The sequence below is a fragment of the Martes martes genome, assembly GCF_963455335.1.
Source record: "Martes martes genome assembly, chromosome: 5".
NCBI lineage: Eukaryota > Metazoa > Chordata > Mammalia > Carnivora > Mustelidae > Martes > Martes martes.
Window position 1 is genome coordinate 67,602,147 of NC_137892.1, and position 14,277 is coordinate 67,616,423.

At 33.5% G+C, this 14,277-nt stretch overlaps 1 protein-coding gene across 1 annotated transcript in view; it reads right to left on the reverse strand.

Moving 5' to 3' along the window:
• The window catches only part of FCHO2 (FCH and mu domain containing endocytic adaptor 2), a 123,256-nt gene that overhangs the window by 32,282 nt on the left and 76,697 nt on the right, over positions 1-14,277 (reverse strand). The window contains exons 12-17 of the mRNA XM_080804198.1: positions 10,324-10,415; positions 9,903-10,074; positions 8,481-8,492; positions 7,998-8,022; positions 6,000-6,042; positions 3,682-3,776 (exon numbers count right to left, since the gene is read on the reverse strand). Of these exons, the coding sequence (XP_080660324.1) occupies positions 3,682-3,776; positions 6,000-6,042; positions 7,998-8,022; positions 8,481-8,492; positions 9,903-10,074; positions 10,324-10,415 (439 nt within the window). The remainder of the gene's footprint in view (positions 1-3,681; positions 3,777-5,999; positions 6,043-7,997; positions 8,023-8,480; positions 8,493-9,902; positions 10,075-10,323; positions 10,416-14,277) is intronic.

The window sequence follows — 14,277 nt, forward strand, 5'->3', positions numbered from 1 at the left end:
CACATTAAAAAATAAAATCTGATAAATCCAGAGAGAATAAACCAACTGAAGGCTAAGGTCTATAGTTTATTGCCAGTATATCTACTGACAGACAGTAACGTAAGACCAAGTCTTATTTGAAATAACACCTTCAAAGTAGTAACATGAAGTCTAAATAAAACACTTACCTTAATTAAAAGTCATATTACAAGTTGAATTACATTGCAAAGTTTCTGGTGATAATTAAAAGTATTAAAAATATCCTACTTATAAAAAAATACCCCCAAATCACTACAGTTAATTTTTGGAAGAAAACACCTTACAGAACTCCTATATAATGCTCACTGCTCCTAAATCCTACATAAATTAAATGTTCAGATTTTCAATGCCATCTGCAAGTTCTGCCACTTTATAAATCAGACACTAACCTGAGTATTCCTAATTAATGAAATTCAAGTGTACATCATCAAAAGTGACAAATGTATTAGCATAATCAAAACAAGAGTGAAGAATGGAAGCAATTTAAATCATCTTTTTTCTTTTTTTTTATTTGTCAGAGAGAGGGAGCAGCAGACAGAGGGAGAAGCAGGCTCCCTGCTGAGCAAGGAGCCCAAGGAGGGACTTGATGCCAGGACCCTGGGATCATGACCTGAGCCGAAGGCAGACACCGAACTGACTGAGCCACACAGGCATCCCTGTTTAAATCATCCCTCTGGTTCATTCTAAAAGGTGGGACTGTAATTCAGACTGAAGAATATGGATGGGAAGAAATACAAACCATTACATTAAGTTTGCAGATGTGCAAAGTTAAAAATATATGAATAGGCCTCAGTATAAATCCATGGAGGAAAAAAGTGAGGACCCATGGTCACTGATGAAGGAGTGGAGGAAACAGGGAAAGACCTAAAGAAAAAGGTAGTCACAGAGATATGAAAGTCAAAGCATGAGGGGTATGGAATCCTTCAGAAAGCATTTTCTATGAAGGGATAATAGATAACAAGCAAGGTTCAAGTTGCTTGAAGGTAACAACATAAAGCTGCTAAGAAACCATGTGCAGATTCTAAGGCTGCTGCCTTCTTCCATTGAGCACCACTTCTTTCATGCTGCGCTCCTACTTTAAACAGTTCACTGGAAGAAATGTGCACCAACCTGAGAACCATAACACTTCCCTGTGCTATGACATACAGACTTTAAAGACAGGCCCATTATCAATGAAAACAGCACTGACCGATACTGGCAAATCGCCTGTCCAAATGACATTCAGACTGACTCCAAACAAACCTAGCCTGGTAGAACTGTTAAGGTTTAGCTCTTTCAAATAATTACAATTTGCTTTTTCAAATTCCAAATACATGCTGGTTTCAAGTAAAGATTCAATTACTATACACTCAAACAAATCCGTGTGAGACAAAGAGTTTCTGTTGCACTCTTTTAAGTTCCTTAAGCTGAAGGAAGGGAAAGCAGTTGAAAACCAGAAGCAAAAAGAAAATTCAAACAAAAGTATGAATCTATGTAGCCAGATAGTTTTCTTGTTTCAGGTTAATGTTATTTTAATCACTCAAAACTAGAAAAATGTAGTAATACATTTTCCAAAAAAAACCAAGTCCAAACTTTCTATTAACCAAGGAAAATAAGTATGAGCATTAAGAAACTTAAAAAACATATGAGTAAAACTGAAGGTCCAAAATGTATAAGCCATAATTATTCCTATTTTCTCAGAGAACAAAAGCTAACTCTAACAGTTGGTAAAAGTATAAACATTGATATATAAATAAAACCCTCCTATGACAAGTCTTACTGTAGACCATTTCTTCTGTTCATGAATTAACTGACCACTTGTGATCTGCAAAAATCCCTTAAAATTATCTTTTGAAAAATATTACACTAGTTTTTCATATTAACTCCAACACTGACTTGGTCTGCCTTATTTCATCACTAGCCAGTCAGGCACTTTGCTGAGTAACACAGCACTAACACCTTTACACCCTGTCAAATCTTTTGAGATTTTTACCATCATCTCTTTTCAACATGACTAACACTCTCTGGAAGGTAAAATAATTTCATCATTTTTCAGACTGTATAGGAAGGTTTAAAAATGCGTACAAAAGTGAACTTAAAACATTTTTTTAACTTTTTATTTCCTAGTTACCACACATCAAATGGCCACTGAACAAAAATGAATCATTTTTAACCTGAAGTTAAAAGTGATAGGGGTAAAACATCCTTGAGACAGTTACTAAGAGGAAAAGCAAGAAGTTTTTTGAAAATGAAGAGACTGTGCTGAAAAAGAATAAGAAACTAAGGGCAGTTAGGAAGGAATCTCTGTATAACTAAAGCCACTGTGATACCAATGTGAAAATTTTTATTCAGTATTTTGAAAAAACAACTCATAAAAAATATATTAACAAAATTGAAAAACACTACTTAGAAGGCTCTTCATTCTAAATATAAAACATCATTCCGACATTTTCACTAAATAAAAAAGAGACTATAATGACAACTTCAGTTTTTCCTGTATACTTACTTTCCTTATACAGTCTATTCAAGTATTAAATATAGACCACTTCCTTCAAAATTCCAAAATAGAGTTAAGGTTGCCTAACAATCCATTTATAATTTCTTTTAAAAACTGGTTTATAAACAGAATAGTAAAATGTTTTGGTATGGCTTATAGTTTAGTTAATATATCAGAGTGCAATGAAAAGAATGAAGACTGGAAAATTAGTAAGATCCAGGTATGAATCAATGCTTCTTCATTTCCTATAAAATGATCTCAGAGAAGTCTCTGATCATCTCTGAACTTTATTTTTTTTTAATCTATAAAACAGGGACAATAAAATGGACTTCATGGAGTAGTTAATGAAGTGAAATTAAATGTATGTGTAACTCCTAGCAGAGTTACACATGTGGCAGGAACTCAATCAATTCACATTCTCTCCCCGACAATTCCCTCACTCCCCTAACCCCAAATACTGAAGAGCATTCCTGAAATCCCAGAGAAGGCTGAAGACCAACTTAAAGTGGATTTTATTCTCTTGCTTTGAACAAGCAGTGGTTTTATTAACAAGCATTTTGATGCCTACTTGGATTGTTGGCTAGTGTGGGATTTTATATTTTGAAGAAAAGAGAAAATGAACATATTCTTGCCAAAACAACATCTAAAAAGCATTCACGTTTCTTTGACACATTGCTCGGGAAGTGCTAAAGCCTTTCTGGAAAGCAGTTTGGCAATAAATATCAATGGGTTTATCTAGAGACTCAAATGTGCTGAAAAATTATAAGGGTATTACGACACGTTCACGAAATTCTATCCATTGATGTTCATAATACTAGAAAACTGGATGCAACTCAAATATCTGATAAGAAAAGACTGATTTACACATTTATGTGTAATAATTTACTTAATGCACATTTATGCAGTGGAATTATCTAAGAACAGAATTATTTGGGCATTGATAAGGGAATGATTCATGGAAATACAAAAATGAAAAAAAAATGGTGTTCCACAAATTTTTGTTTAAGCCATAAGATCTTTCAGCTAAGTTAACCAGCATAAAATCACTTTATCTGGCAATATGAGAAGATAAGAATATTTTTGACCATTAAGTATAACACAAAAGTGATGAATAAATCAGGAGAAAAGTAACTAATGAATCCCTCAGTTTAAATACACACACACACACACACACACACACACATTACCTGATGATGATGACGAAGTTAATGAAGCTGAAGAAGATGAATCAAGAGATGGTCCAAACAGGGGATCCCAAGCAAGTAAATCGCTGGTCCCTTTCCTGACATAACATTTTAAAAATAAAGATTTTAACAAAGGAATATTTTATTAGTATAAAATTTAGTCATTTATTTTTATCTCACAGAATTGTATAGCTGAATATATAGCATTTAAAAGCTGGCTATTCTGTCAATGGATTATGTGAAGAAACAACAAATATTGGCTTAAATTAAAACTTTTTAAAAATTACTATAAGCAGAACCTCCAGTAACATGTAAAATTGGTAGGAGGCAGTAGAGAAGATTAATCTGCACCAATCACACCTTGTTATACTCTGGTTTTGGAGCTATAAGAACAGAAATCATTTCAGCTTTACAAATGAAGAAAAGCAGTCCCCTGGAGCCTAAATGAACTGCCCAAGGACACAAAGGTACTTAATTCTACAGTAGTGTCAGGTCTGCTCATTGAAACCTAGCACCAAATCATGCACAGAAAATCAGGCAGAAATTTTTAACATCAGAGTGAAGTACTTTTAAAAGAATCTTTTACTCGACTCCTTCATCTCTGAAACTGTCAAGTACAGAAGTAAGCCCAACAGCTTGATATAAACTTCAAAGGTCTGATTACTATAGTAGGTCATAGAAGGGCAGGACTTCTCCCTAGACAATCCACAGCCTGGGCTATTGAGGCAGTTTAGTGAAACGTTTGGATCATGTACGTCTTTTTATGAAAGGTCATCAAGACTGTGGACAAAATCATCAAGAGCATCAACTTTCAAGTTTCAAAAAACTCAACATGCTGTGTAACCAGAGTTCCCTCCAATGACCCCTTGAAATCTACTGGACTAATTTCTCTCAGGATTCAACTTCTAGCTCTTTATTTTAATAAAAACTTTAATATGAATGTTTCTTTCATTTTTGTCATAAGCTTTTAAAATGTCTAACCTCTAAAATCCTGAAGTACCTGAACTTTGCCACCACCTCTTAAATTACTTCCAGCTTTACTGAGCTATGACAAGTAAAATTTATATATAAAGTGTTAAAAAGATTAATCCCATTAAAATAATATTTTAATGTCTCAAACTGCCATTATTTAATACAGTGTTTTTAAATCTTAGAAAGCAGGCTCACTTCAGAGAAAATGGTACAATTACCTATAAGCATGTATCTAGTATCTCAACATGCACCTACATGAAAGCACACGGCATCTTATATATAAAACCTAAAATCATGATTGCATAAGTTACTAAAAAGAAAATTTTTAAAACACTGAACTTATCTTTAAAAATGATAAATGAATACCACCAATGTGTTCCATTAGTGCCTAGCTTTCAAAGTATCAAATAATTTTATTTTTTTTTTTTTTTTTTTTTTTTTTTGTATCAAATAATTTTAAACTATCCATTTCATGAAGCCTACACTTAAGCAGAAAAGAAATTAAAAGAATGTATTCTTAGTGACAGATACTGAAATGAAAGAGGACCCATGAAACACTGGCTTAAAAATTTTTTTTTCTTTTTAAAAAGAGCTAGCTAGCCTCTTTAAGTTAACTGACACATTTCCTTGTTTTGAAGTTCATGAAAAGGACAGTCTATTTTACATGATCACAGCCAAAACTGATAGAAGAAAGTGAGAAAATTTCCATGAGAATAACTAGTTGAAATACATACATGTATGAACTTGGGATCCTAGCTTTATTTAGAAGTAGCAAAGTCACCAAGGCCAAATACAACTGTATAAGGATTTTTTTAAAAAAAAATCATAAGTAGTATCAAATGAGAATTTAAAACAACTAGAAACTCCACAGAGTATTTGACAGCTTAGAAAAGAGGATGATCACCAACATGCCAAATGAAACTGCAGAGATAATAAAACTCTCTAGGAAAAAAGGACAAAAGAATGATATTTAATTCTAAACACAGTAAAAAGGTAAGGATGAGCAGGTAGAGGACACAGGATTTTTAGTGCTGCTGTACTCTGTATGACACCATAATGGTAGAGACACACGTCCTTACCCATTTGTCAAAACTCATAGGATATACAAGAACAAGAGTGAATCCTAATGTAAACCACAGACTTTGGGTGACAATGATGTGTCAGTGCAGGTTCATCAATTCTAACAAATGTTACTCTCATGGGGATTCTGATAGTGAAGGAGACCGGGCATATATGGGGGCAGTGAATATATATGCAAAACCTCTGTAGCTTCCCCTCAATTTTGCTATGAACCTAAAACTGCTCTAAAAATAGTCTATTTAAAAATAAAATTTAACTGTGAAACTTACTCATTGGATGCAGCACATGGCTTTGATTTTGTTAGCTCTTCACCTAATTAAAAAAACCAAAATATGAAAAAATTCATAATCTGAGTAATAGTTAAATGTTAAGAGAAACACATAACTCTTCACTATGAGCAATTTAAAAATTGTGGAATTGATAGCAGTTTCTTAAATTATGGAGAAAAGGAAAAATAAGACTTTAACAAGTTTTCTAACATGCTAAGAATATCACCTGAGAATATCAAAATAATAGGTGAACTTCTGCTGTGTCCTCATTTCTTCTAACATCTTTGGTAAGAAATTACTTAAATCAATGAAACTATCATAGTCATGAGAATAAAACTGCTGTTCAGACCAGAGAAAGATGGGCTAGAACTATAAAAGTTAGAACATATATTGAAATACTTAAGTATTACTCAAGAACTGGTGAATAATGAAAGCATTTTTCAGGTTCTAAGAATATTATTATATTAACCAAAAATAGTTATTCTTGAAGGATACTGTATCTTGAAAAAATTTTATAGGAACCTAGAGCAACAGTCTTTATAAGATAGGCTGTTTTGCTCCCTTTTTACATTGGTAATGTGAATCATTTCATTAGCAACTGTACAGAGAGTAAAGAGAATCAGTAATGTGTAAAAGTCAGGTCGGTTCGTAAGCAAATTTCCCTGCACCTTAATGTCTTAGATCACCAACCAATAGCTGGTGAATGAAAACACACCAACATGGGTAAGTGCAGCAAACTATGAGGAATACCACACTGTACAGGATGCCCCTTCATACCACATGGTCCCACTGAGCTCAGTCTGGCCCTCTGTCTGGCCCAAAGTACCTATTGTGCTGTTCACCTCCATGTTTCTGCAATCTGCCCTTATGTAAGTAACTGCATAAAAGCAGCCCACTTTCATCCTCATTTTTCTGGTATCCCTGTATCAAGCTACTTACCATTTCTTTTTTAAAATTAAAATCTTACTTTTCATTTGGTACTTATTATGCATCTAATAGGTCTTGTCAATAGTGCTAGAATTTTTTTTTTTTTTAATTTGATTTGAAAGAGGGCATTGGAGGGGAGGATGGGCAGAGGAACAGAGAAAAAGCAGGTTCCCCACTGTGCAGGGAGCCCAACCTGAGGCTTGATCCCAGGATCCTGAGATCATGACCAGAGCCAAAGGCAGATGCTCAGCCCACTGAGCCACACAGGTGCCCCTAACTGTGCTAGAATTTTTAATAGGATTGGTATTATGATCTTTATTAAGGCTTGTGTTTACAAAATTGCATAACTTTTCAGTAGGCTGCCTCAATTTTACTTTTTCCCACCTTTGCTATGTTTAATGCATGATGCTGCAGAAGATGTCAGCATCCACCCAATTTTTTAGTATAATTAAGTTACTATACTAAAAAAAAAAACATGTAATACAAATTGCAATTGTGATATGACCTAAAAGTACGTAAAGCTAAAACTTACTCATCTCATAATGCCTTCTGGCTCATGAGGCAGAGTTATGCCAGTTAAACACTTTTAAACGTTGTTAAAAAGAAGCTACTCTTTGGCTTTGTTGATTTCTGAAAAATGCTGTAGCCAAGTATTAAACTTGAAGACATGTCTAAATGTTAAAAGAAATAATATACCTACTTTGTCTTCTGTTTAAAGTTAGTATCCTTCTAGTCTGTTGTTAACAGCTGTGATGAGAACAAACCATTTATTTCTCTAACTACATACATATGTAAGGCTACAATAAGTTTAGCAAACTGCCTGATAATTTTTTTAAGATTTAATTTATTTAAGAGAGAGAGAGAGAGAGCACGCGTGCTCATGTGCACAAGCAGGGAGAAACAGGCTCCCCAGTGAGCAGGGAGCCCAACCTGGGGCTCAATGCTCAATCACAAGACCCTGGAATCATGACCTGAGCCAAAGGCAGACACTTAACCAACTGAGCCACCTAGGTGCCCCTGCCTGATACATTTCCATAGACATAAAATAACCAATTTAAATGTTAAACTTACTAGAAGAATTCCGATTCATCTGCACCTAAAACAGAAATTCAAACACTAAGTGTCATTAAACAAAGAATATGGTAATGAAATACTTGGTAAAAAAATTTTTTTTTTATTTTTTAAAAAGTAGGTTCCATGCCCACACAGTGATTGAACTCAGGATGCTGAGATCAAGAGTTGCATGGTCTAAAAGACTGAGCCAGTCAGGCACCCTTACTTCATAAAATATTAATGGGGACCTAATTGTAAGTTGTTTTTAGTATATCTACTCAAAAATCACATTAAAAAAAGTTTCAGTGTTTTATAGTAAAATACATGTACCTTTATCATTCAATAAAATGTTTTAAAATATCAAAATGTTAGTACCTACAGCAAGATACTATAATCTACTAATTTAAATAATTTAAAACAAATACTTTAAAAATCAACATTCAAACATCAAAAGGATTTTTTTTTAAGTCAGTAGGTAAAAATATAAAATCTTGTACTTACTGGGCTATGTCTCTAGTTGTACATAGAAAGAAAAAGAAAGACACAGTGTACATTTTAGAATTTAACATATCTTATTTCCTTAGTTTCATAATTTGTCTATTCACTTCTGAATCATACCTAAAATCTATACATCTTAAAACACCTGTAGAACATTGTTAGGGGACACAAGCTAGATAAGCAAACTGGCCAAGAAAATATACTCAAACTATCCTCTTTTCAAACCCAGTATTAATGATTAAAATTTTCTCATTATTTATTTTCTCAGTACACAACTAGTATGTTCACCATCTTTTAAAAAATAGGAGAGAGAGAGAAGTACAAAGGACAAAATTTAAAACCATTAATGATCTCACTACCCAGAGCTAGGTGCTTAATGTTTTGGTATATATTCCCCTAGGATCGGGTTTTCTTTATTTACATTTATTTTTTAAATTAGTTAATGTTCTCACACAATAAAATATTTTTAGTGGTTTCATAACTTCTTTTCATTTATATATATAATACTATAATTAATATGATTATATCTATATTATAATTATATATAATAATCTGGGCACTAATCTTCGTGTTAAAATAGCAATGATAGAATAAAACCTCACTTCAGAACTTTTTGGTAGAAAAAAAATTAAATGCTAAAAGTACATGACTGAGAGAAAAACACTTTTTCCCAAATACATACAGGCTATCTAAAATATATATTAAATAACAATATAAAATGGGGAGAACTTTCATTCTCCATTATCAAGGAGAACAGGTCTAATATCAGTTATGATGAACGTGTACAGATAGACTAAATTGTCATTTTAGGACATGCTTTTTTCCCCATAGTTTAATACTCCTTAGAGTATGACATCAATGGAAATATTAGTCACCGTGATTATTTTTTTTCCTCCCTCAAAAGCTGTTAAGTATGGCATGTCAGAATTGAGGAATTAACCACAATCACTAAGAATTCTTATATTTGCCTTTTTTTATATAAAACATATGGGAAAACAACTAGTGCAGTTACAAAAGCAGCAAACACATAATTTAATCTTTAAATCCTTCTTTATGAATTCCCATTTTCACATAAGGTTCATAAAATATGCATGAAAATCTTTAAAATTAAATGAGGAAAAGATTAATACTGCCAGTTCGAATTTCTGAAACATACAAACTGTTTACAAAATGGCAGAAATAGATTGTCTACATTTTTGTTTCCTTGTAAAACTTTCAAAGGGAAGCAAAACTAAGCCAAACTCAAGTTTATTTGCCTATATAAAAATTAAGAACTATATACCTCAATAAAAAGAAAAACTGTAAAGTGTTTCCTTATCCAATATGCTTAACTATTGCTAAAATTAACCAGATGCAAGTAGATGAGTTAAAAAAAAATAAAGGCTTCTATGTACAAAGTACGAACTTGCTCATTTTCTTACTTACAGATATTGCTGGGGAGAGCGTGATATTTCCTATAGACACTTTCAATTCATCCAAGGAAGCCATTGTGTGATGCGAGTTATTTGCATGCATGGGTTTGATCTGTATCCGATACTTCTTTGGTTCTTCATCTTCAGAATCAGAATCACTAGATGAGTAGAAATGGTTCTCTTTGGTATGTGAATATCAGTTAAAGAATTTAGTTTTTAAACTATCTTAATGCATAGCCAGTTTTTCACATGTTTATAAAAAGGAATATAAACTTTTAAGAGGTCAGATGGACTTTAAGAGAAATAGAACTACTAACTTTCATTAGTAAAAACACATCAAATGAAAAATATGGAGTCACATTTTATTATAGTTAAAAACTGAAGTCTTTACTAAACAATAGAATATTGTGTTATAACTGTCTACTTATAGACACAATCCATAGGAATATCCAGATGATGAAAGGATATCATTCTGATTTGCTTCTGGTTTTATACTATAGCCTTCTTCATCTACATCAGGAATGTTCTGTGGGAAAAAGAAAAAGACTTACTGTAACGATAGCTCCAACTACACAAATATAAAAGATTAGCAAAACAGCTTTACCTTTTACAGCAGCTACATCATTTATCAACAACAGGTTCATAAAATTAGTAACAGTGGGAAAGTTCTATTTTTTTGGTTAAGTTAGCTTCAGCTCACATTCTGTACTTCACTTGTCTGAAAGAGAAAAGTACTGCAAAATGAAAGGGCAGAAACACTAAAAGGAAGAGAACAGGTGTTCGGGCAGGAACACCGTCAGTTCTGTAACCAAATTTTCACCCAATTCTTCAAAGTGAAGAAATAAAAGCACAAGACTGTATGTGCCTGGAAATGAGAGATGATTAAATCAGAGGACTGACAGGTTAAATAAACGTAAATATTTATAAAAAATACAGAACTAAAAAAACCAAAGATGACTAAGAAAATTAAAACTACACTAAAATATGGTCTGTCACCCAGGAGACAGGCAAAAATTCAGAAGCTCAAAAATACACTCTGTTGGCAAAACTGTGGGAAAATGTACTCTTATACTTTGCTGATATAAGTACAAAATAGAACAATCCCTACAGAGAGAAATTTACCATTATCTAACAAAAACAGATATGTGTTTCTCTTCCACCCAGAAATTCAATTTCTAGAAATTTACCTTGAAGATACACCCCCCCAACAATTTAAACATAAATATGCAACAAGTTTATTCACCAAAGATTATCTGTAATTCAAAATTTCTGGAAAGCACCTAAATGTCCAAGCATATTTGAATAAACTATAGTACACAGAGAGAACAGAGTACTATTCAATTATTGAACTCATATGAAATGACTTCTAGGAAATACTGCTAACTGAAAAAAGCCTAGAAGTAAGAAAGATGGGAAAATTTAAAAACACAGATATCTGCTTATCTTTATGGGGGGAAAAAGCCACTGGAAGAAGAAATCAGAATACAATGAAGTTGTATTGTACCTCCAAGGGATAATGATGAAGTAGAATGGATAAAGGATGCTACGTTAAGAGAATATTCCTATTTTTAGGAAATACACATATAAGTAGTTAGCCATAAAGGGTCATAATGTACAGAACTTACCCTGAAATGGATCAGAAAAAAACTTATACACGCATACATAAACACATGCATGTAAGGAGAATGCAACTGTTACAGCAAATATAATAAAAAGTTAAGGGTATACAAGCGTTTTTATTTGGAAGTAACTTCTTTTTTTTAAGATTTTATTTATTTGAGAGAGAGAGAGCACAAGTGGAGGACAGGCAGAGGGAGAGGGACAAGCAGACCTCTCCCAGCCCCGCTCAGTGGGGAGGCCAATGTGGGGCTGAATCCCAGGGCCCTGAGCTTATAACCTGAGCTGAAGGCAGATGCTTAACCGACTGAGTCCCAGAAATAACTTCTAACTTACAAAAAAATACAAGAATAAACTAATTCCAAAAAGTTTAAAAAAAAAAAAAAAGATCACCAAGAAATGCCAAGTGATCAGTGGAATTGGAGAGCCAATATTCTTCTACTGGTAAAGTTTGCTGTTCTTCCTCCATTCACCTGCTAAAGCTCAGCAAAAGGAATATGAAGGATAATCTCACAGGCACAGCATAAAATCAAGGAGAACTAAAACAGAATTTACATGGTTACAGCTTCCAATCTGAATAAAAAATCTACTGTAGCCAGCAGTGAGTTAACAGGCTGGATTAAAATCTAGAAATGAGGGGTGCCTGGATGGTTCAGTGGGTTAAAGCCTCTGCCTTCGGCTCAGGTCATGATCCCAGGGTCCTGGGATTGAGCCCTACATCGGGCTCTCTGCTCAGCAGGGAGCCTGCCTCCCTTCCTCTCTGCCTGCCTCTCTGCCTACTTGTGATCTCTGTCAAATAAATAAATAAAATCTTAAAAAAAAATCTAGAAATGAAAATCTAATAGTAAAGAGCAGATTCCATATATTAAAAAGATGACAAGTATATAGTTATATCCCTAGAACTGGAGTACTTTGAGTTCTACATATTGCTTGCTTATATGCAAATAATATTTTAAAATACTTAAAAAAATAAACTTTACCAAATGTGAATTCATTAAACATCAGAATTAAAGTTCCTTTTTAAAAATTTTTGGTAGAGGTTTTTTTTTTTTTTTTTTTTTTAAGATTTTATTAACTTATTTGTCAGAGAGAGCAAGCGCACAAGCAGGCAGAGTGGCAGGCAGAGGCAGAGAGAGAAGCAGGCTCCCCGCCAAGCAAGAAGTCTGATGCAGGAATGGATCCCAGGACCCTGGGATCATGACCTGAGACGAAGGCAGCAGCTTTAACAAACTGAGCCACCCAGGTGCCCCAGAATTAAGGTTTTTATAAAATACTTGATTTTTATTCCCAGTACCCTAGAAACATACCAGATATTTAAGCCCCTAGAAATTCTAAGGATTTGCTGATACTACTTTTAAATTTGTCTACAGTGTATTATTTAGTACAATGTAATAATTTCAAATAATACTGAGCCATTTTCTATAGGGCTGAATAAGCTGCTTATGGATCAACCTCTTGAAGATTATAACTATAAACTCTAGTCAAAAAAAACTATCTGAAGGTACTAGAGAGTGAACTAGAGGAACCATTTAGAAAGTCACACAAAATTATATGCTAAGAGACTATAAACAGATCATAATGGAGTTCTTAAAAGGGTTCAAATAACCCACAGGGAAGACAGGAAAAAGAAAACAAAATGAAAAGCAAAACAAAACAAAACCAGAAAACAAAAAATAAAATGACATACTTGGCCCTGATAGGTCAATAATTATGTTAAATAGAAACTGTCCAAATGTAACAAAAGACAGATTGAAAGATGAGATTAAAAACATGACCCAACTAGATGCTATCTATAGCATATAAGAAACTCACTTCATATATAACAACATAAGTAGGTTGAAAGGAAAATAATTTTAAAAATATACCATGTAAACATTTTAAAAAGGTTGGGGAGAGAGAGAATGACTGTCCTTCTGTTAAATAAAACAGACTTCAAAAAGAAAATTACCAGGGTCAGAGAAGGATACTGTATCCATACAAAAGCCTATATATGATTCTTCAAAGCAGCTTTTTTCTAATAGCCAAAAACTAGAAATAACTAAATGTCCTATAATAGGTGAGTGGTTATAAAAAAATTTAGTGCACCTATATCATGGCATACTATTCAAGAAACAACTATTCATACACACAATAATCCAGAAGAAACTGAAGAATTATGCTGAATGAAAAAAGCCAATCTGAAAAGTAATAGGATTCCACTTAGGTAACATTCTTAAAATGGTAATACTATAGCAACAAAGAAAAGAGGAGCAGTTGCCAGAAGCTAAGGAGGGTGGTGATGGAAAAGAAATGGCTGTAAAAGGATAATCCACACAGAAGACCCTTGTGATAATGGAAATGTTCTTCTTTACTGTATTAGTGTCAACATCCCAGTTGTGATACTATACTATATTTCTGCAAGAAGTTATCGGGCAAAAGCAGGTGAAAGGTACATTGGATCGCTCTGTACTATCTTTGAAACTTACTATAAATTGATTACTTCAAAATAAATCATGATACTCAGTATATTAGGTTTTCAGTGCTAAAACTATTCATAGAAAACTGATATTAATAAAAACTTACACAATACCTATTTACACCTTTGTCCACTAAATCCATGATTTCTATTTAAAGATCCTACACTGCCAGAGCAAAACATAAGGCCAAAGCAGTATGAAGAAAAGAACAGGTAACTTCGGGGTGCCTGGGTGGCTCAGTGGGTTAAAGCCTCTGCTTTCGGCTCAGGTCGTGATCCCAGGGTCCTGGGATCGAGCCCCGCATCGGGCTCTCTC